At 44.0% G+C, this 23,275-nt stretch overlaps 1 protein-coding gene and 1 pseudogene across 1 annotated transcript; both read right to left on the reverse strand.

The window, feature by feature from the left end:
• Positions 1 to 165: 165 nt before the first annotated feature.
• LOC147985972 (uncharacterized) lies at positions 166 to 1,381 on the reverse strand. The gene has a single exon (XM_087544399.1). The coding sequence runs from the start codon at positions 1,328 to 1,330 to the stop codon at positions 365 to 367; it is 966 nt and encodes a 321-aa protein (XP_087400525.1). The 5' UTR covers positions 1,331 to 1,381; the 3' UTR covers positions 166 to 364.
• A 5,683-nt stretch (positions 1,382 to 7,064) lies between these two features.
• Positions 7,065 to 22,123, reverse strand: LOC147985973 (uncharacterized; annotated as a pseudogene).
• Positions 22,124 to 23,275: the final 1,152 nt, after the last annotated feature.

The raw sequence follows: 23,275 nt of genomic DNA on the forward strand, positions 1-23,275 counted from the left end.
GCAAAGTTTCACACTCATCATTTGGTGACAACGAATGGTGGTAGTAGTGGACGCATCCTCCATTCAGATTTCGTTACGTGGATGCGTGCCGATTGTTTTGCCTTTTATTGCACGCTTATGTGTGCTCGACCTTTTTTTTTGCTTCTAGAGGCAGAACAAATTCGATTTAACAATGAACAAACTTAAATTTTATATATCGGTTTCCATATATGCTACGGAAACATCTTGCATGTCAAACATATTCAGAGAACGCATGCCTATTTTCACCATTTGCGTTGATAATTTAACAGAGCAGACATTGACCTATTGCAACAACCTACTACCGCGCATGCACATCTTATTACAAAGCTGACAGGACGATCACCTAAAGAAAGAACAAAACAGCGGACACGGCGACCGCGCCGAGCAGACCAACTCCACCGGTGACGGCGTGACGGGAAGAGGAGCTTGCCGGACCAGGCGCTGGGGCGGGCGCGTGATGATGTGGTGACGGCGCAGGGGAGTGCTGAGTGGGCGCGTGAGCCGCCGCTGCAACTTGTGCGCTGCCAAGCCGCTCAGTATGGTTGGGGCCGGATGTCTTCGAGGACGGAGAGTGCGCCGGAGCGTGGTGGTGGTGATGATGATGATGGCGATGGTGGTGGTGGTGAGCCGGCGCCGGTGCTGTAGCGTGGTGGCCGTGGTGGTGCGGGCTTGGTGCCTTGTGCAGTTCGTCGACATCCGTGATTGTAGCAGTGTCCAGCTCGTCGGCGTCGATGTGGTGGGTCGGCGACGGGGCCGGAGCGTGGTGATGATGGTGGTGGCTCGGCGACGGCGCCGGAGCTTGGTGATGATGGTGGTGGCTCGGTGACGGGGCCGGAGCGTGGTGATGATGGTGGTGGCTCGGCGACGGGGCGGGGGCGTGGTGATGGTGGTGGTGGCTCGGCGACGGGGCCGGGGCGTGGTGATGGTGGTGGTGGCTCGGCGACGGGGCCGGGGCGTGGTGATGGTGGTGGCGGCTCGGGGACGGGGCCGGAGCGTGGTGATGGTGGTGGTGGCTCGGGGACGGGGCCGGAGCGTGGTGATGGTGGTGGTGGCTCGGGGACGGGGCCGGAGCGTGGTGATGGTGGTGGTGGCTCGGGGACGGGGCCGGAGCGTCGTGATGGTGGTGGTGGCTCGGGGACGGGGCAGGAGCGTGGTGATGATGAGCGCTCGGCGCGGGGGCAAGATGGTGAGCGGGGCTGGGCGCTTGAGCCGGCGCGTGGTGGTGGTCGTCGTGCGCCGAGGAGAGCGCGACCAGCGAGGCCAGCAGCAGTGCCATCACCACGGCGGTTGGCGAGAGAGGAGTCGCCATGGCAAGAAGCTTTGGGAGTGGTGGCGGTGGAATTGTTGCTGTGGTTGTGACAGTCGGGGAGCGCGACTATATATAGCGACGATCACGCGTATCTGGAGGAGGGGAGCGGGCCGTCGTCTCTACTATGGAAAGTATTCAATCTTGCGCATTAATGCTTACTATAGAAATGCGATTTCGATTGATTCGTTTCCGATCGTCGAATTCGCTACACTGGCAGGAAATAAATGGGTGCCATTTATTCGTATATACAGTAGCTGGCAGCATTACGCTGGTAACATACGGACATTTGACTGTGATCTGTCGAATATCGTGTGAACCGTTGAGTACATATACGATATTTACATTGTTGCCCACGGAAAATCTCGACCATTTATTAGAAAATTCATAATTGCATCATGATTAATAAATTTATATAAATCTTCCTAAAAAAAAGAGAGGACAAATCTACGACGCTTACAGCAGAAGACTACTGTAAGCATCACAGGAGGCGGCTAAGGCCCAAGGAGCCGTCTGATCCGGCAAGGTGCTGGCTGGAGCCGGCCCAAATGTGCGGCGCGCTGGATCACCGACGGCTTTGGGGGGGACCTCCTATTTGCCGCGTTTTGCGGCAAAAACACGCTGCGTCGCACAGGGGGCGCCAACTGGGCTGGCCCATTCAGGGCGCTGCGAGTGAGAAAAATCGCAAAAAATAAAGTAGAACGCGATCGCTAGGAATTGAACACGGGACTGTTTGCTTGCGCGACCTGGTTGTCAGCCACTGCGATAGAACGGACATTACGACTGAAGTACACCGGAACTCTAAAAGAAACTAAGTACTGTTCCGGATTTAACATTGTTTGACAAAACCCAATTTTATTCCAAATTTTGAACGTACGTTTTTTTTTCAAAAATGCGAATAAAATTTATGAAAACTAATTTTTTTAAATTTATCAACAAACAAATCGAAAAAATGTACAATTTTGGAATTTGTGAACAATTTTTTAAAGCACGAACATTTTTGAAATGTTGAGATTTTTTTTGAAATGTAGTACAATTTTGAAAAATTCCAAACAAATTTGGAAGCGCGAACAATTTTTTAAAGCACGGACATTTTTTAATCTTGAGAACAAATTTTGAAATGGAGAACAATTTTGAAAAACCTGAACAAATTTGCAAGCGCAAACATTTTTTGAATATGTGAACAAAAAATTGAAATCCGGTACATATTCTGAATTTCGCAAGTTTTGAACTTTTTCGTGTAATGAAAACAATTTTTGAATTTTGAGAACATTTTTTCAAAAAATGAACTTTTTTCGAAACATGAACAAAATTTAAAAAAATATGATTTTTTCGAAAAAAAAGAGAAGAAAAGAAAAGGAAATAAAAAACCAAAGAAAGAAAAGAACCAGTAAAAGGAACAAAAGATTTTTGGAAAAATTCTGTGAACTGGTTTTAAGTTTTGTCGTTGCTGTGTGTTTTTCTAGGTTGCCCGTTGTTGTTCGTCAACTTGATTGAGTCAATCGGGGTGGCTAGCGCGGCGTGTACATGAGGTCGAGGCAGTGAAGCTCTTCCTCACTCGCGATGATGGAAGTAGCGGCGGTGCTAGGGTTTGAGAGCTCGAGCGAGGGAGTGAGGTCGAGCGGAGTAAAAACGAAGTGAGGAAGGGAGGGAGTTATTTATAGCCGAAGTGAAAAACTACTTGCCCGAGGAAATTGGACGAACGTGCCCCTGACTCTTCTCATTCGCGTGACATGTGTCACCCACGTACAGAGAGGTGACGATCGTGTGCAATCGTGGGTGAATAGAATAATATATCACGAAAAGGTAGAACGGTTTGAGCGGCAAAAGCCGAAAATTCAGGTAAGATAAGTTTAAGATTCCGTTCGCAAATTCTTCAGCTGACAAGGACACAGTGAAGATTTTGAACGAGTTTCAAATAGAACGCACATGAAGAATTTGTGAATAGATTGTGTTAAGTTTATCATAAAGGGGGAAGGGTCCGATCACATTCACTTAGCAGAACAAGCAATTTGAAGAAATAGCAATAAATGAATACTATAGAGGACATAAACTCATATATATCTATATTGCCAATGAAGAACAACAACGGAGAGAGTGAAGACATGCAAAGTTGAAGAAAATGAACAACTGAGGAATTTCAAAAGCTCAAATTGAAGATTTTCAACTTTTGGTGGTGGCGTGACCCACCGTATAAGAATAATGATTTCAAACACCGTGTGTAATTGTCGTAGGGTTCTGAGAATCAAATTCTTCGTTAATTTCTTCACACTTAGAGGGTTAGTCTTCATTGATTGAAGAAAAACGTTACTTCGTGTGTTGCACATCTAAGTCATCAATTTTGAATAAGTGTTAGGATGTGTGTCCTTTTCAAAGGACAATCGAAGATTCTAAAATATTTAGCTCACACCTCAACTTGCTAAATCTCTTCTCATCCAAGGGCTTTGTGAAGATATCGGCTAGCTGTTCTTCAGTCTTCACATGCTCAATAGCGATGTCGCCTTTCAATACATGATCACAAAGAACATGATAACGAATTTGAATGTGCTTTGTCTTCGAGTGCTGAACTGGGTTATGAGCAATCTTGATGGCACTCTCATTGTCACAGTAGAGAGGAACATTATTCATGTTGACGCCGTAGTCCTTGAGGGTTTGCTTCATCCACATAAATTGAGCACAACAAGAACCAGCAGCAATGTACTCAGCTTCAGCAGTAGACAGTGATACACAGTTATTTTTCTTCGAGGACCAACAGACCAAGGATCGTCCGAGGAAATGGCATGTGCCTGATGTTGACTTGTGGTCCACACGATCACCAACATAGTCAGAATCTGAATATCCAATGAGATCAAAAGCCGAGCCCTTGGGATACCATAATCCAAGTGTTGGTGTGTGAGCTAGATATCGAAGAATATGCTTCATAGCCTTATGGTGTGATTCCTTCGGTGTAGCTTGAAAGCGGGCACACATTCAAACACTAAGCATAATATCTGGCCTAAATGCACATAAATACAATAAAGAACCAATCATGGAGCGGTATACCTTTTGATTGAAGTCAATACCATTTTCATCAGTGCATAGATGGCCATTTCTGGACATTGAGATTTTGACTCCTTTGCAATCTTGCATGCCAAATTTCCCCAGTACATCCTTGAGGTATTTCTCCTGAGATATGAATATGCCATTGCACTGTTGACGAATCTGAAGACCTAAGAAGAATTTCAATTCTCCCATCATAGACATTTGATATTCTTTACTCATCATATAGGCAAATTCATCACTATAACGTTGGTCAGTATAGCCGAAAATGATATCGTTAACATATATTTGGCATACAAACAATTCACCATCATAAGATTTAGTGAAAAGAGTTGGGTCAAGTGAACCGGGTTTGAAGCCTTTCTTCATGAGGAATTCCTTCAAAGTATCATACCACGCCCGAGGGGCCTGCTTGAGCCCATAGAGGGCCTTATTGAGTCTGAAGACTTTGTCAGGATGCTTTGGATCTTCAAAACCTGGGGGTTGAGCAACATATACTTCTTCCTCAAGCTTACCATTGAGGAATGAACTTTTCACATCCATTTGATATAAGATGATATCATGATGCTTAGCATAAGCAAGTAATATGCGAATAGCCTCAAGTCTAGGAATAGGTGCAAAAGTTTCATCGAAATCTATTCTTCAACCTGTGTGTAGCCTTGAGCTACAAGTCGTACCTTATTCCTCACCACAAGGTCATTTTCATCTTGCTTGTTGCGGTAGATCCACTTTGTGCCAATGATATTGTGCTTGCGAGGATCTGGATGTTTGACCAATTTTCAGATGTTGTTGAGCTCAAATTGATGTAATTCCTCTTGCATAGCTTGAATCCACTCAGATTCCAGAAATGCTTCATCTACCTTAGTGGGCTCTGTGATAGAGACGAAAGCAAAGTGCCCACAAAAGTTAGATAAATGTGAAACTCTTGAGCGTGTAAGAGGACCTGGAATGTTGATGTCGCTGATGATTTTCTCAATCTGCACTTCATTTGCAATGCGAGGATGAGCTGGTTGTCGTTCAGGAATTTGATCAGCATTTTCCTCAGGTGCATCAGCATGACGTTCTTCACGTTTTGGAACGACTTCTTCAGCAGATTCTTTTGTAGGAATGACATCCTCAGTAGCCTTGAACTTAATAGATTCCTCAGGAGGTATTTCATCTGTCACAGGAGGTAGGTGCTCTTTTTGCGAGCCATTAGTTTCATAGAACCACACATCTATAGTTTCAACAACCTTGTGGTGATAGGTGTTGAAGACTCTGTAGGTGTGCGAGTCCTTACCATAACCAAGCATAAAACCTTCATGTGCTTTTGGTGCAAATTTAGAACTGTGATGAGGATCTCTAATCCAGCATTTAGCACCGAAGACTTTGAAATAACTCACATTGGGTTTCTTGTCAGTGAGGAGTTCATATGAAGTCTTCTTGAAGAATTTATGAAGATATACCCTATTGATGATGTGGCACGCAGTATTAATTGCCTCAGGCCAGAAGCGAGTAGGTGTCTTGTACTGATCAAGCATAATGCAAGCCATCTCAACAAGAGTCTTGTTCTTGTGCTCTACAAGGCCATTCTGCTGAGGAGTATATGGAGCAGATAACTCATGAGTGATACCAAGTTCATCAAGATAGTCATCAATACCAGTGTTCTTGAACTCAGTTCCATTGTCACTTCTGATGTGCTTGATCTTCACACCAAAGTTGGTTGAAACCCTCGAGGAAAATCATTTGAAGACTTCGTGCACTTCAGTTTTGTAAGTGATGATATGCACCCATGTATATCGAGAATAATCATCAACAATGACAAAGCCATATAAAGATGCAGCATTAGTAAATATGGCATAGTGAGCAGGGACAAAGAGATCCATGTGAAGCAATTCAAATGGACAAGTGGTAGTCATGATGGTCTTTGAGGGATGCTTGGCCTTGGTCATCTTTCCGTCTTCACAAGCTCCACACAAATGGTCCTTGAGAAATTTGACACCCTCGATGCCAATGACATGCTTCTTCTTCGCGAGCGTGTGCAAGTTCCTCATCCCAGCATGACCAAGTCGTCGATGCCATAGCCAGCCTTCGGAAGCTTTTGCAAGTAGACATGTAGCAGGTTGTGGTCCTGTAAAGAAATCAACAATATACAAATCTCCTCTCCTAAAGCCTTCGAAGACTTTGGAATTGTCAGCTTCCATGATCACATACAACGATACTTGCCAAAGACAACAACCATATCAAGATCACAAAGCATTGAGACAGACATGAGGTTGAACCCTAAGGACTCGACAAGCATGACTTTGTCCATGTGTCGATCCTCTGAGATTGCAACCTTACCTAGACCCAATACCTTGCTTTTGCCTTTGTTAGTGTAGGTGATATGCTTCAGATGCGATGGAGATAAGGGAGCGTCCATCAATAGATTCTTGTCACCAGTCATGTGATTTGTACATCCACTATCAAGGACCCACTCAGTGGCTTTGGGTTGATCATCCTACAGATGAATCAATGCAGCTTATGAACTCATATACTTCATTAGTGAAAAATATGATATCAATTTCATCAAGCAATAGAACAGATAAAGCAGTATGAGGACGTGAGAATGAGAATTCATTTCTTCATGATTAGCTTGCGTCCTTTCAAGCATATTCAGGTCTCCAGCAAAATCTTCAGACGTTTAAGTTCGTTTGGAGACCTGACCCTGCATATGAGATCAATTCTTTTTCTTCACCACCCACATCTGAAGGGGTGGCAAAGAGTTCATCATTCTGCAAGCTCCATAAGAGAAAGGTGGTATAGATGCCAATCCACTTCGTTTCACATAAGAAGGGTTAGGGTAAGCATAAGAGTAAGCAGATAAATTCTACGAGGACTTATGAACATAATGATTTGAAGAATAATGCACATATCCATAATCCTTAGATCTTCCCCGTAAAACAGAAGGGTTAGCACAATGATGTTCATATGAGGACTTTGATCCTTTTGAGGAATTTGATCCTCGTGAGGAATTTGGTCCATATGAGGACTTGGATCCATATGAAGAAACTAGTACTCAAAATGCATCTCCGCGCGTCTACCTGGCGCTTTTATTAGCCGCCTTGCATGCAAGCGAAGCGCTATTGGCGGCAATTAATAGCTCACTGAGCGATGATTGATGCAGTCAGTCAGTGCCCTCGATTTTTCTATTCCTGATAGAAGGATCATGGCGCCCCGGAAGCATTCCATCCAGCAGCAGCATCTCCTTCAACCACGCGAGGACAAAACTGATGTTAGCTACATTCGAGCGTTCACCGCACAGAGGGAAGCTGAATGACAAGAGCTGACGAAGTCCAATCAAGCTGAGGCCTGGAAAGAGTTAAGAAAAAACAGCTCCTCGAGCTTGCACCCGCTCGACGCCTTTTTCGCTATATTCCTATCTATCATTTTAGAAATTTATAATTCTTCCGTTTTACTGAGGCTCAGCTTCTTAGGTTTCTAAATATCTTGTAGTAGCCGAAGGTAGTCCAGTCCGCTTGTTAGATTGAATTGAATCTTATATAACCTACGTAGCTAAAGAGAAAATCATAATAGTCTAAGTGGACCTCGGCAAGGAGAAGGCTGAACCCTAGTGCTACACTACAGCAGAAGCTTTGGCAGGGATCAGATCATTTAACTAAAGCTGTCAGGCCGGGTAGGCTTTGAGGAACATTGGGGGTTCCTTATGTTGTGACTGAGCAGATATGTCTATTGTGCCCGGCAAAAACAGATTTGCAAGGAGTTTTCCAAACGAAGTAGGCACTCCTCTTCCTTTAGAGGAGGGTGAGTCTGCGCGATCGGCTATGACCTTCTCCATTGCAATGTTCTCATACGCAGGAATACCCCCGTTATCCGGCTTTTGTAGCGGGGTGCGTACTATTACCACTACGTTCCACACCATTTTCTGGCCTTCATGCCGAGTCTTCCTCCGCCGCCAACTCGACGTCGTCGTAACCAATTTCAACCAAACCTCCATGCTCACTGGTACTTTGACGTCACCTGTTCAGGTAGGCCGTCTAATTCTCCGGAAAGGATTAATTGAAATCCCCTAATAGTTTTCGCAAGAGCAACATACTTTCCTGGAGAACCAGTAAAAACTTCTGCCCAAAAGCGGTTAGCAGTGACCATTGAATAAGTTTCTTCAGCTTGAGTTGGGTTAAAAGCACGGAAGGTATTTGCACCATCACCGTCCTCAAATAGAGTGTTTTCTACGGTCGCTCCATGAATAACATTGCCAACTGGTCTTCTCCGCAATCAGTCAAAGAAGTCCGCAGCTTCTTAGGTTTGGCCGGCTATTACAGGCGCTTCGTTAGCATAAAAAAAAGTAAAAATGGATAAATAACACATAAATCGAGGGCTATGCGGATGCTCAGACATATATGAAATGGAATAAAGATGGACCAAGCTACTTATGAATGTAACCACAATTAACATCACTACGGTCAGGCGGCGAGTGGAGTGCCACAATCCCATTCATCATTTTTGATCTACATAACCCAAAGCCCATAGCACTGGCGACATCTCCGGCATAAATGCAAGGAGGATGTATAGCTGATATAGGATCTTGTGGAACTGGATTTGATTCTGCAAGCGGTCTTTTTTCTTCTTCTGGCGAAAGCACATTTTATTATTTTACGGAAGCAGACATGAGAGCCAGCTACAGAGACAGCTAATGATATCAAAGTTGACGAAACAAGAGAGTTTCATTCAATTCTTTTCAGAGTGTACGCCTCGAAGGGGACCGACCATATGCATACTTCTTTTTGTACAACTTTGCTCTGTTGGAGCCACTCGGTTTCAGACTTGGTACAACCCAAAAACACCATTCCTTTTGGTTCGCACAACCAAAAAATTATTCTGAAGGTCTACAGGAAGATAAAAAAATTTCTTTTGACGGCGATGAAAGAAAGAGAACCCCTCCTATCTTTTGATCGTGGTCAAAATCCTATCCAAGTCCCCTTTTTTCAGATCTTTCTCCTGGTTTTGATCATCACCGTTCACCTACTTGTTACGGAGATCCCGACCAATGCACAATCCAGATTTTTTTAGCTTTTTTTCTCCCATCCCATCTTGGACGGGCGCAAAAGCTTTTCTCATGTTTGAATGGAGGTCTTCCGCAAATGAATTTCCATATAGGAATTCTATACACGCTAGCTAAAGATCCACCGGGTGCTACATCATAAGCACATTGGGAGCGTAAATAATTGTAACCATATACATATAAAATGACAGCAATGGAATCCCAATCCCCTGCTTTTATTTGTAAAGTCTCTATTCCCCGGTGATCAAAGCCCAAAGATCAACCGCTGAGGTCATTAACGAACTAGAAAAGAGCTAAGGAACTATTTCCAGATACCTAATCGGGTGCTGAACGAACTACTACTTCAATTCGATGAGAATTTCTTGACTTTCCATATATAGAAAGAGATAGACTATAAATGACATCTCTTATGTCAATAAGACCAAAGGGATGGTTATTAAATGATAGGAAGTGCTAGGAAGTGAGCTACAAAAGGATTCATTTTTTTCGTGTCACAGCTGATTACTCCTTTTTTCCTTTTTAAAGAGTGGCATTCTATGTCCAGTATCTCGATCGAAGTACGGAGGTCAGAATAAATAGAATAATGATAGTTGTCACACAAAAACCTGCGCAACGGCTTTGGAGTAAAAGAATCTCCTGCCCGGTCACACACATCATCTCGAGCGCGAAATCTACTACTCTAACAAGATACTCGGCTCGGGAGTGGCATAACCCCTTTAATAAGAAGCATAAGACCTAAAGCGAGGAGATAGAATCGAAAGAATGATAGCAAGTTCTTTGAAAGTGGGAAGAAAGCCAAGGATACGGTGGTGTGTAGGGTCTTTCAAATCAATCAAGAAAGCATGAGCTGAGAAGGAACATGGCTTTCCGCGCCTTGACAAGTGGATCTACCAAGAATAGCTTTTTCAGCCATTACTTATTATATAATAGCTCGATCCGCTCACGCATGAACGGAACTGAGCACTCCACAAGTATGGATTGGATTGTTTCATTCTGATACCAACTTTCATGCTGGAAGATAAGGTTGCCATACTGGGAAAGGGGGAAAGGAAATAGGATCCCCTCTCTTCTCTACAGGAATGAACTTCTCCTCGCCCCTCTTCCTCCCTTTTTCTGAATCTGGGAGAGAGGAAAAAGAGAAGTCCAGAGAGACCTAGACTCTTTCAGGGAAAGGAGGGAGATCGAATGCGAGATGGAGTCCCTGCCGAATGGAATGGACATCCTTGGGGACAGCTGTGTAAGAGCTGTCTTTCTTTGATGGTAGTGTCCTTTCTTCACGCTCACCATCTTTGCAGAGCTTAACAAGATAGTCCACGCCAACAACCAAAGCCAACAAGCCTTCGCTCAGAAGCTCTTTCTTCATCCAAGCTTTTCGTCTTTGTGCCACCTCAAAGAAGACATTTGATCATGGGCTTTTTTTGTGATGAGGCTAGTTTGAACTATGCCTTTTCTCCTTTCTACACCCCTCTTGACACAAGTTTCGCTCCAATAATACTATTGTCAAGTATCTTTAGGGATGAAGATCTCGGCACGATATGAAGTTCTTGAAGAATGAAAAAAAACCGGTCTACTTCTTTTTTCCAGTTGTTGTTCCCCTCCCAAGGGCAGGTTCTTACGCGTTACTCACCCATTCGCCACTGGAAACACCACTTCCCGTTCGAAGTCAAGGGCTACTGGCACTTTCCTATCAATAACGATCCTTTGGATCTATAATCATTGAAAGAGCCGGATCTAAGTGTTGGCTAGGTAAACGCCCCGTAGTAAGAGGGGTAGTTATGAACCCTGTGGACCACCCCCATCCCGGGTTGGGGGACTACTCCTTTTATGGGGATCGCAATGGCTTTATTCGCTATATTCCTATCTATCATTTTAGAAATTTATAATTCTTCCGTTTTACTGGACGGTAACCTCTTCCTATTTAGGGAGAGGAAAACACTCTACTGTACCAGTAGGCCGAAGACCCGCAAGCTCAACCTGATGCCTTTGTTATTGTTCCTTGTTGCTAAAATATCGGTATTAAGCCCGAAACTACCAGCGGAACTATTTTCCATTTCCAGACAGACCCCGAGCCGAGGTTGGAACAATTCTTTATTTTCTTGTTGGTTCCTTCTTTATTATTTATTCCAAGTTTTTCTCTTCCATTCGGTTCATTAGCTTTAGGAAAAATAGAAGCTGCGGAAATGCTCGCTTCTAAAAGGCATGGGATCTGCCTTGTGGAAACAAAAGCTATTTGTTTGAGTCAAGCAAGCGGACAGTCAGCTAAGAATACCGGAAGAGAAATCTCTAGCCCTGCACTTAAACTAGACTAGAAATCCAAAAAACACTAGTTTTGGCCCATAGCGAAATAGAGTGGTAAGAGCAGTTAGAGAGCAAGCAGCGGCTCATCAAACCTTTCTATTTCGGTTACAACTCAAGCGGTTTGTTTTCAAGTAAGGTACTCAAGCAAGCTTTCCTCGAATTGGTAGGTTTCTCGAAGTAGTTTTAGTAGGTTTCTCAGGAAATAGAGATGCCGAGGCCCCTACTTACCTTATGGGTAGGTAGGGGGAAAGAAGAGTGGGTCAGATTGCTGCTCCCCGCCTAATGCGGATCATTGTGCAATGCTTATGTGAAATCTCAATCCAAAACAGATTCGTTTCGTTGGTAGAACCCACGCCGACGTCAAGATCAGTCTCCTTTCCTTTCAAAAGTGAGCGAGCAGAGCTGAAAAAGATGGAGTTACCTGGAGATGAGATTTCTTTCTACGGATATGAAGGATAGAAATATGCTATTTGCTGCTATTCCATCTATTTGTGCACGGGAATCGCTTTTGCTTTCTTTTCCTCTGGCTACTAAGATGTTTCAGTTCGCCAGGTTGTCTCTTGCCTGCTCATGGATTCAGCAGGCAGTTTAAAAGGTTGACCTATTTGGGAATCTCCGGATCTATGCTACATAGTATCAAATTCACAAAGCAGCACATTTAGTAGTTGACATCTTTCTTTCTCGTTTTCATCGGAAAGGAGAGTTTTCACGTTAAGCAAGAAGAGCTACGAGTTGGAGGGCTATTTCACCGACCGTCACTTCTCCTTTGTATCTGCCGAAGACGCAAGTAGCCCAACAACAGGCTTGTGTGGAGTTGAATGACAACACGCAGAGGTCTTTTGGCGAAACTAGGGGCTCTTTGTCTACTCGGTCTCATAACGAAGAGGTTTCCTAGTTTGAACTGAACACTGTACTTGATCTCTCGTCCTATCACAAACAAGTCTCTTCCCCCGAGTCCTAGTAGACTAGTCCAAGTAGTCCGGGACAATAGCATCCCGTCTCTTCGCTGACCCCTGGCACACAATCACTATAAGACAAAGCAAGACAAACCTCTCTTATCCTTCTCGGCTAGAAGTTACAAGTTTCCTGTTCCGGTTTTGGCTTGAGGGAAGTGCCGAAAATCGATTCAATTCTTATCTCCGATTTCGAACTCCGGCTGGATTCTTATGACCAAGAGCTATTTTATTGATCAGAAGAATGGAAGGACAACGAGAAGATGGTTCGGTTGCTCCTGCTGGAATATTCCATTTATTTAATACTCCGACTCGCGTAACCCCGAATGGCAATGTTGTTATTGCGCCGGTCCCATACTCAAACCAAATCAGAAGGGTGGTACTCACTCGGATGGAAGAATCCCAGGTCGGTCCCATACCCGAACAAAGGCTAGACCGAAGGTCCCATCCCACGGACGACAATTGCTTCTCTTCCGGGACTACATACATCTTTTCTTTAACAACTACCATACAAGCTATTCGCTTAATACATGCTAGTAGGTAGGCTGGTGGTGGAGTAGTGCTTCTCGTTGTGACTGAAGGAAGGTTCATTCTGTGCAAGATATATGCTAGTTTACAAGCATGAGACCCTCCTTTCGGGCCGGTAGACAGAGGCCTCTATTCCAACGAAATGGGGAGCAAAAAGCTATGGTTGTTGATCCTGTGGAGCCTACCCAAAGGTTCAGACCGGATTGTAGGAAGTGGGTGATATGGTTTCAAAAGTGAGTTCTAGGGCAGATTCGTCTAAAGAAACAGGGCTTGTCCCAAAGCCAACTCATAACAGGCTCCCTGACCCACGGAATCAAGATCGATTTCCTTGCATCGGGACTTGCTTCTCTTTTCATTTCACATCCGAGGATCGATTTCAAGAACATGGTCAACTTCCATTCGATTCGCACTCTTGATGAAATGCATCGCTCCGCACTCTTGTTCGAAACTCTACTCTGGAGAAGGGCCCCGTCCGTAGCGCTTCGGAAGTCACTCTGGCGTGGTGTGTTCCTTCTCCATTTGCTTCCAATAGTTCGACCTATCCAGAAAAATTGTCGGCCTACGAATGTGGTTCCGATCCCTCCGGTGATGCCAGAAGTATTCGTAGTTTTCGAATCTATCGAGTTTCTCCAGATCAGTGCATGCAATACCGGGCTCGGATAGGATAGGATTGTGCGCGCCGGGCCCTTCGGGGGGTCGACCCCGGTAACAAAAAAGGAATCCACAAAAACTTGGGATCCAACACCATGATAAAAGCGTTAGCGGCCTTATGCCTATTTCAGTATACGCCCATGTCAATATGTCTAGACTTACCTATACCCATGCTTCCTTCTTCTTTGACTAGCTTGCTTCCCCTATCAAATAGAACGGGAATGACTGCGTGCTTGGCCATCGTTAGTAAGCCCGCGTAGGGTAGGACCATCATCGAGCAAATGTTCCTTCAAAGGCGCGGAGCGTGCTATGGCAGATTTTCATCCCGCAAGAGGATGCGCCGCTTTCCTCTGCTCGTATAGACTCCGTTCGTGTTAGGACATCCATAGCCAATAGTAATAGTAGCTAGTAGCTTCGCCCCCCTTGCCCCCGGAAAGGTTCTCATTCCTCACTGGATCTAGTTGACTTGCTGCTACAGCAATCAATCTATCTATATGTTCCGGACGGAAGAGAGAGTTTCCTACATTCCCATTCCCATGAACTGAACATCGGGTACCAACGATCTGGAATCCCGTGCTGAAACCTACAGATATGCACCTGTGCGGACCAACCTGGCAATCCGCTGAGTTATATCCCTTACCCGTCCCATCGAGAAAGAGAATTAACGAATCCTAAGGCAAAGGGGCGAGAAACTCAAGGCCACTCTTCCTCCGGTAACCGCTCTTTGGAATGGAATGCATAGTATTGTGCATTGGAATGGAAAAGTCGAATAATCAAGACATGGATCTAGTATCAACATGACCCAACTTCCATTCTCATGACCCAACTTATTCAATCACTTCCATTATCTTTCTATTGCTACAAATCGACAACAAAAAACATCCCTCAGAATTCCTGTTCGATAGGAAAAAATAGCTCTTCAACCAGAAATAGCAAGCAACATGTTTTTCTTCTCTCTTGATGGTTCTAGTTCCACTAATGATGGAACAAATCCAAATGTGAAAACTAGTGCACCTAAGCACGACGATCATGGTATAATCCACCATTTTATATGGGGTGGTGGTAGTTCAAATGGTGGAGATAGTTCCAACAGTGGTTGGACTTCCTAAGCTAGTTGATCCCACCCGAGAGCTAGCAATTCGTATAAGTGTTGGTTTGTCTTCTATTATATCTTGCCTTGGTAGAGCGAAACTTTGAACCCAACACAAGCAACTCTCGCGGTTTAGCGATATTGATGGGTTCCAGCCTCATTCCACTAGCCCTAAAAGCATTCTAAATATATAAAAGAGGGGGAATGGTCGGGGGCCTCGTCTTACTCACTCACATTCTACTAATCGGACCGTGCAAAGAAGGTATTTAGCGCAAAGAACTTCTTCCGCTTTTGGGGATTCCACTAATTGATAGAAGGAAGTGGATGCGGCCCAATAGTATTCCTTAACTCATGAATTGATACACTTGTTCATTCTCTTTCTATTTCCACTGGTTTATTTTGTTCACTTGCAATGCGGCATTTGAATCCATTTTACTCCACTTCTCTCTCTTTTCTTCCTGATGAGGGTGATGTACTCCGGGTACCTGATCATCATGACTGGAATTCCAGAGGATTCCTTGAGTACGAGAGTGACAAATGAGATGGAGATCTTGGCTATCATCAAACCATCCTTCCTCCGCTTATCTCTTTCCTTTCTATATGATAAGTCTACTCGCGCTTCATGATTATTTCTTCCTTATCTTCATGTAATGCATGTATGCAGTATGACTTGGGAGCCAAAAAGATTCCCTCTTTTACATAGTGCTCCTTGATTCTATATATTATTTATGGATTATTATAGAATCTATCTTTTTCTGCAAATCATAGTGGGAATCCTATTACCGATACCTAAATTTTTGGTTCTTTTTTGGGGGCGATATGGAAGCAGCTAGCTCCCTTTCCCTTATTACGTTACCATTTCTCTCCGCTATTCTTCGCTTAGAAGGGCTTGAGAACAAAATAAAAGTCAATCCTCTCACCAATGAAGCGCATAGGGATAGGATGCTCAAGCTCCTTGATGAGATTATTATCGATCCGAACGATCCACAGAATGCAGGGGTAATCCTTGCTTCCAGGATACGCGTCGAGATTAATAAAATCGTGGATTCTGACTTGTTTTATCGAGAGCAGAGGCGAATTGTGCAAAGGATTGTAACTCTGCGAATTGCGCTAGTTCCAATTTTGATTTGCCAGACGATATGGACCTCATTACTATCTCATTTTCTTATATTTATATAAGTTCTTTTTTTTGGATTCGACATAACAAGAACAGAATCATGCTCTGTAGGATTTGAACCTACGACATTGGGTTTTGGAGACACACGTTCTACCGAACTAGCGCGCCTCAAGCCTCCTTCCTCGGGGTAGGTCCCGCGTATGACCCAACCCATCTCCCCGAAGGCAGGCAGGTTCGGAAATAGCTTGCGCAGAAGCGCCTTCTATATAAAGTTCGAAATGGTGAATTGAGGTAGAGTAGACCGATGATCCGGTAGTCATTTGGCCGGCTATGGAAAGAAAAAGCTTGCATCTGCGGTTATAAGTAACGTAGCCAGCCTAATTTCTAGAATAGGGCTGCGGGCCGTATTGATGACCAAGAAAAGTATGGAAAAGAAGCAAGCTTCAACGCTCCCCAAGACAACAGAGCCCTCTAGTGCTCAGTCATAAACCTATTGCCCGCTCCACTTTCCCATTCCTATTGCTTCCGGACTTAGAGTTAACCATCTAGTGCGAAAGTGCTAGTTTCCCCCTCCCAGAGGTGAGAAGGGAGATATGAGCAATGAAAAGACCCGGAAATAACGAATAATGAGAAAATTCATTTATAGACATTCCGTGCTCATTTCCAAATTTATGTTGCTCTTACTTTCTACCTGAATCCGAGCATTGAAGCAAGCTCTTTATTGCGCCATAACCGTTCATTTAAGATAAAGGAGCATAAGCCTTTTTCTTTTTATTACTATTTCCTCCGCTACTCTTTCACAAAGGAATGCGAAGAGAACTCAATGGATCTTATCCTATTCATTCCTAAAATGATTTTTGAGATAGAACAACTTGTTTATGGAATTAGCCCCCAGTGGAGAAGCAAGGCTTCCAGGCTATACTACCTAATATCGTCATGATATCAGCCAATTTCATTTTTTTAACTAGCTGAGGAAGAATTTGCAAATTAATAAACCTGGGTGGACGGTGACATGATCCAGTTCTCTATTTATTACACTTACCTTTTTATTATAGTATGGAAATGCATTCATTTTCTTTGCATCGATTGTGATCCGCAATACTATCGGAGTAAAAGAAGGGATCTAAGGAAGAATGTAGGCTAAACTTTTTGATTTTTTATTAGTAACAAGTAAATATTCTGTTTGGAGGTAAGAAACTTGCGATATTGAGGGCCTTCAAAGAACTCGTCTTTGAGCCTCTAAAAAGAAGGGCATAGTATCCCAGCCACCTAGACCACCTAAAAGGAAGGAATTGGTCTTTAGCTCCCGTTGTCCGTTTGTTTCAGCACCACAATCTTTGTTCGTTCCTACGACATCTAAATCAGCACTGGGAGCGGTTCCAGATGCACTTTCTATTACGCACGCTACGCAGACGATATGGTCTTCGGCTTACCGAGAGGGGATAAGTCCACGCGAGTCACCCAGGGTCTCAAAAAGGTCTTAGCTAGAGTCCTTAGGGAGCTCCTACAGGGCTTCACTTCTACTAAAATTTCCAGAAAACAACCAGAGTCTTTCATGTCAAGGTGAACATAGACAGACAAGGTTAGTTTGTTTTCCTTAATTCTCAGAGAAAAGAACAAGTAAAAAAGCGTGGTCCCCGGGGATAGGTACTTCATCCGGCGCGGTATCATTGCTCATGAGAGCCAGCTACAGAGCCAGCTAATGATATCAAAGTTGACGAAACAAGAGAGTTTCATTCAATTCTTTTCAGAGTGCAGCCATGGGCAAGCTTTAATTAATAGAAATAAGTAGGAGTTACAGCCTTTAAATTCGAGTGAAACGAGCCTTTGACGTAGTCACAAATTCGACTGCCCAGAAGACCGTGCTCCGAAGTGTGCACTTCGAGTTTTGTTTTAAGAACACTTGGCCTTACCCCTTCATTTTGAGCCATGTCTAGGTAGAATCGGCACCCGGGGTTATGCCTAAAACCGGTATCTTATTATGCGTGTTCGACTAGTTCCATTTCTGATTCTCCTTCTTCGCTGGGGTCTACATACGAAAGAATGGAACACTCGATAGCTTCGATACTCAAATAACCAGCTCATTATGCTTAGGTTGGGTTAGGAAAACAAAGCTTTCCCGAGGCTTTGATCTTTCCATGTATTGGCGCATAGAGATTTGATTGAGCAGTTGTATTTCTTTTATGCACATTTACTTATGTTAAAAAGATTTATTAGCCTCTAGAAAGATATCAGATACAAGTTCCTTTTCGATATATCTCTGTATACTGTATACAAGGATACAGGAGTGCACTAGAATTTTTTTTCATTATTTCCTCCCTCTATCCATATTCATGCAGAATTGCTCAGAGTCAAGTTAGGCGCAAAAGAGGGGGTTGGCATCATTTGTCGTGATTGGATCAATCAGACTCCCCCACAGGAAATGCCAAGGGGCGCCCTTTCTCATTATCATCCACCGCCCATTTCTTCATCATCTGTTGCTGCCTTAAGTGCGTAAAGTAGGCTCATCTTCTTAGGTTTCTAAATATCTTGTAGTAGCCGAAGGTAGTCCAGTCCGCTTGTTAGATTGAATTGAATCTTATATAACCTATGTAGCTAAAGAGAAAATCATAATAGTCGAAGTGGACCTCTCAAAGGTATAAATAAGTCAGAATAGCCGCCTCCATGGCGTCCTTCATTCTGCTTGGCTAAGTCGCTAAGTCATTGCGGACACTTGCCATCCTCTCATATCAAAAGACGAACAACGACTTCCAGGGTAAAACGGAGGGCTAAAACCTGAGCCTCTTCTTTTATTAGCCACCTTGCATGCAAGCGAAGCGCTATTGGCGGCAATTAATAGCTCACTGAGCGATGATTGATGCAGTCAGTCAGTGCCCTCGAAGGGAGGCTGGCCTGCACGCCATACCTATACCCATACAGTGCCAGGCAGGCGGTGGACTCATTTTTGGATTAGGGAAGGGAAGAAGGGGCCTAAGCACGGCAGATCAACATGCATTACGAGTTACGCCCGTATATATATGGACCAATTTGTGTCACGGGATGACTGCCTCTATACGGACACAGACTCTGTAGTTTTAGAGAATCCTCTTCCCGAATCTATGATATCAGATAGAGAGCTTGGTAAGTTTAAGCTAGAACATGGCCTTATTAGGCGTGCGATTTTTACTGCTCCTAAAAGCTACTTCTTGGAGGTCGAAGGGGGTAAAGATGTCAAAAAGTATAAGGGTGCACCGTCTGGTGTGGTTGAAAAAAGTCACTTCGTGAACTTGTTAAATAATGTTCACTCTGAAAAGAGATTTCCTTATCTGCGTGCCAGCTTTCATTCCTACTTTTGATGAAAGAAAGGTCAGTTGCTGCCGACAAGTCGACTAAACTTTCACAACTGTCACCTATCTTTAAGCACCTTCTAGGCTGCTTCCCAACCTAATGCATTCAAGTCTGCCTTCGGTACTGGTACTTCGGAATCAAGGGCCCAACAAGCGATATCAGGAGTCTTTGGCCGAAGAAGAAAATTCCGCGTTTTTTCAGCTGATTCTCCGAAATTTAAGACAATTATCCTCACTCAAACTTCAAAAAGTCCTTTTTTTCTGATGTAAATTCTGTCTGTCTCCTTTGTCCTTCCTAACGCTAGTCTTGGCAAAGTCAGATGAAAGGCTAGGAGTGCAAACCACATACGAGCGTGGCGCAGAAAGCGAAATGTTTTGGAGCGAGTCAAGCATAATACGATCAAAAGGAAATGGGGTCGATGCTAAAACTCAAACAGTTCCCCAGAGGGGGCCCCGGGTTCACGAAAGAAAATGCAAGTGAAAGAGAATTGTCAAAATTTCCTAAAAGCGGTGGTTCTTTTCTTTATGGATCGGGTAGATCCATATGTTCTGAGGGGGAAGATCTTTCTTTTCTATCAATAGATAGGAATGAGTGTTCGTTATCTTTACACCCATTAGTGTGTAAGGGTTTCAATGCGGACTTTGATGGAGATCAAATGGCTGTTCATCTACCTTTATCCTTGGAAGCTCAGGCAGACCGGGGAAGTTGAGGAGAGATGGGGAGACCCAACTGCTGCCGGTCGGGACGGACAGGAAAGGGGGCGGGGATAAGCTTGTGAAGAAGCAAGCTTATTGCCCCACCCCCCAAAAACAAACCGACCCGGCAAGAAAACATTTTCATAAGATATATCTAATGTAGATGGTGATTGATAGAGCAATTCTTGCTCATAAGTTGCGGGGGTCGACGAAGCGGAAGCGAGAATGTCGGCTTGAGTAATGAAAACATTGGTGAGAATCCAATGCCCCGAAAACCCAAGGTTTCCTCCACAAGGTTCGTCCACGGAGGGTGAGTCAGGGCCTAAGATCAGGCCGAAAGGCGGAGTTGATGGACAACAGGAGGAAGGGTTAAGGATCTACCCGGTGTGAGATATCGCATTATTCGAGGAACCCTAGATGCTGTCGCAGTAAAGAATCGTCAACAAGGGCATTCTTTAACAACTCAGTTAAAGGCCTGCTGATAGCTCCATACCCCGGTACAAACCTCCTGTAATAACCCCTGCAACCCTCGGAGTTCTCTGACAATCCAATTGCGTTTTTCTTAGTTTAGAATATCAAAAGACATCCCACAACCCGGTCTTAGGTGCTGATAAAAACTCTCAATTTCACGGGCATCGCTGTTCTTCACGCGCTTGACTCGGTCTAAGGGCGAGCTTGAATACAACTCACATTTGATATGGGGTTCCTATTCTTCACAGGTGGTGTCATGATGACATTCACCTGAAGATTTTCAAGGCACTTTTTGGGAACCCAGATTTTCTTCATAGGAGGACCGTTCCTGCAGTTAGTGCCAACATATCTAGCAAATACTTCACCATTCTGATTTTTGAACAGTTTATAGTTGGAGTCAAATGACTCATTAGAAGAATATGAAGATTCACATGTAAAGCGAGATAAAGTAAATGGATCCACTGAAGGTCCCTTTGCAGCAACCCATGAGGTTTTGGGATACTGCTCAGGTTTCCAGTAGGTCCCATCAGCATTGAGTTTCCTCTCAAAGGCAATACCTTCTTCCCTAGGGTTCCTGTTGAGGATCTGCTTTTTAAGCACATCACAAACAACCTGATGCCCTTTGAGGCTTTTGTACATGCCTGTCATATACAATTCCTTCAGCCCTGCATCGATACTAGCAATGTCCTCAGATGAGAAATTAGTGATAGCAGAGACAGTTGAAGAACTTGCAGATATGGAAGCATTTGAGCATTCAGGTGAAGAATTAGCAGATTCATGTTCAATGCACTTCAAACATGGAGGAATAAATTCTTCCTGATTTGTTGAGCAAGTAATGAATCATGCTCCTTCTAAAGATCTTCATAATTCACTCTTAACTGCTCAAGATCTTGCTTTCTTTGAAGAAATTCATAAGAAAGCTTCTCATGATCAGACAAGAGAGTGTTATGATGACTCTGAAGATTATCAAACTTGGATTAGAGTCCCTGAAGACTTTCAACCAAAGCTTTAGAACGACCCATTTCTTCACCCAACATATCGTCGCTCTCATCTAGCATGTTTTGAACTTTTTCCAAAGCTCTTTGTTGTTTAGTGGCAAGGGAAGCAAGTTTGACGTAACTGGGTCCAAATTCATCACCAGATTCATCATCACTAGACTCAGATAAGTAGCATTCAGTTACCTTGGCACCTTTTGCCATAAGGCAGGGTGCAGAGGATGATGATTCTGGATTGAAAGTCATAGCCTTGCGTGATTCCATGAGGTCCTCAAACCAGGGTTCATGGTGAGACATATGACTTTCATAGACCTTAGAGAGTCGGTCCCAGATGAGCTTCACATGGCTGAGATGCATAACATTCCTGAACTGATTTTGTGACAAGCCGGAGCAAATGATATCCTTCGCCGCGAGGTTGAGTAGCGTGTACTTGCGAATATCATCAGCCTCCGCCATCTTGCATAGGTCAGTAAGACCAATCTCGGTGACGGTCCAGAGTTCGCTGTTCATCGCCATGAGGCGCTTCTTCATCATGGCCTTCCACTTGGGATAATCATGACCGTCAAAGATGAGGCATGTCACAGTCTTCATTCCTGTGGTTGACATAACTAAAACTCCGGTTAAACCAAAATCACATAGAACAAGGGAGTACCTTGCTCTGATACCAATTGAAAGTGCATTAAGTCGACTAGAGGGGGTGAATAGGCGATTTTTATAAATTCTTCACTGAGGAATTTCAGGGTGAGGAAATTCCTAAGCGAAGAACTACTTGCAGCGGAGTAAGTACTCAGATGCATACATGACATAACATAAACATGGATATCATGATGAAATGAAAACAAACACAGAGTATAGAAAGCGTAAACATAGGATAAAACGGACTGAAGACAAACGGACTGAAGAAATTGAACTGAGGAAATTGAGAAAGTCTTTAGTCAAAGTCTTTGAACAGATATGAACAAGCACACAACACAGAAATGAGGAAATGGAAGGGTTGAGGAAATAGAACCAGTAGGCTTGGTGAAGACAATGATTTGGTAGACCAATTCCAACTGCTGTGACAGTCGTATGTCTGGTTAGGGCGGCTAGGTATTCAAACCTGAGGACACACAATCCTGGACTCCCAGTCCTGAAGACGCAGTTCAAGACACTTAGTCCTCACCGTATTCCCCTTGAGCTAAGGTCACACAGACCTCGCCCAATCACTCGTGGTAAGTCTTCAAGTGACTTCCAAACCTTCACAAACTCAGTCACTCGGCAATCCACAATTTCCTCTTGGATGCTCTAGACCATGACGCCTAACCATCTAGAAGATGCACAATCTTAAAAGGTAACAAGCATCGGATCCACGTAGGATCAATCTCTTCAGTGATGCTCAATCACTTTGGGTTTGTAGGTGTTTGGGTTTGGGTTTGGGTTTTCCTCACTTGATGATTTTCGCTCAAAGCCCTCGGAGGATGGGATGCTCTCAAATGACAAGTGTCAGTTTCTCTTGAAGCAGCCAACCAGCTAGTGGTTGTAGGGGGCGGCTATTTATAGCCTAGGGAGCAACCCGTCATGATAAGACATAAATGCCCTTCAATGATATGACCGTTAGGTGGGAAGATATTTTGGGACAAGTGGTGCGTAGCACAGCAATGATCGGAAATTTGACTATCAAATTCCTCAGGGCTATCATGTTCCTCACTTGTAGGCAATCCGCACTGGCGAATTCCTAACTCCTCAGTCAGAACAAATTCCTTA

This window comes from Triticum urartu, chromosome 2A (assembly GCF_056163025.1).
Source record: "Triticum urartu cultivar PI428250 chromosome 2A, HENAU_Tu73, whole genome shotgun sequence".
Lineage (NCBI taxonomy): Eukaryota > Viridiplantae > Streptophyta > Magnoliopsida > Poales > Poaceae > Triticum > Triticum urartu.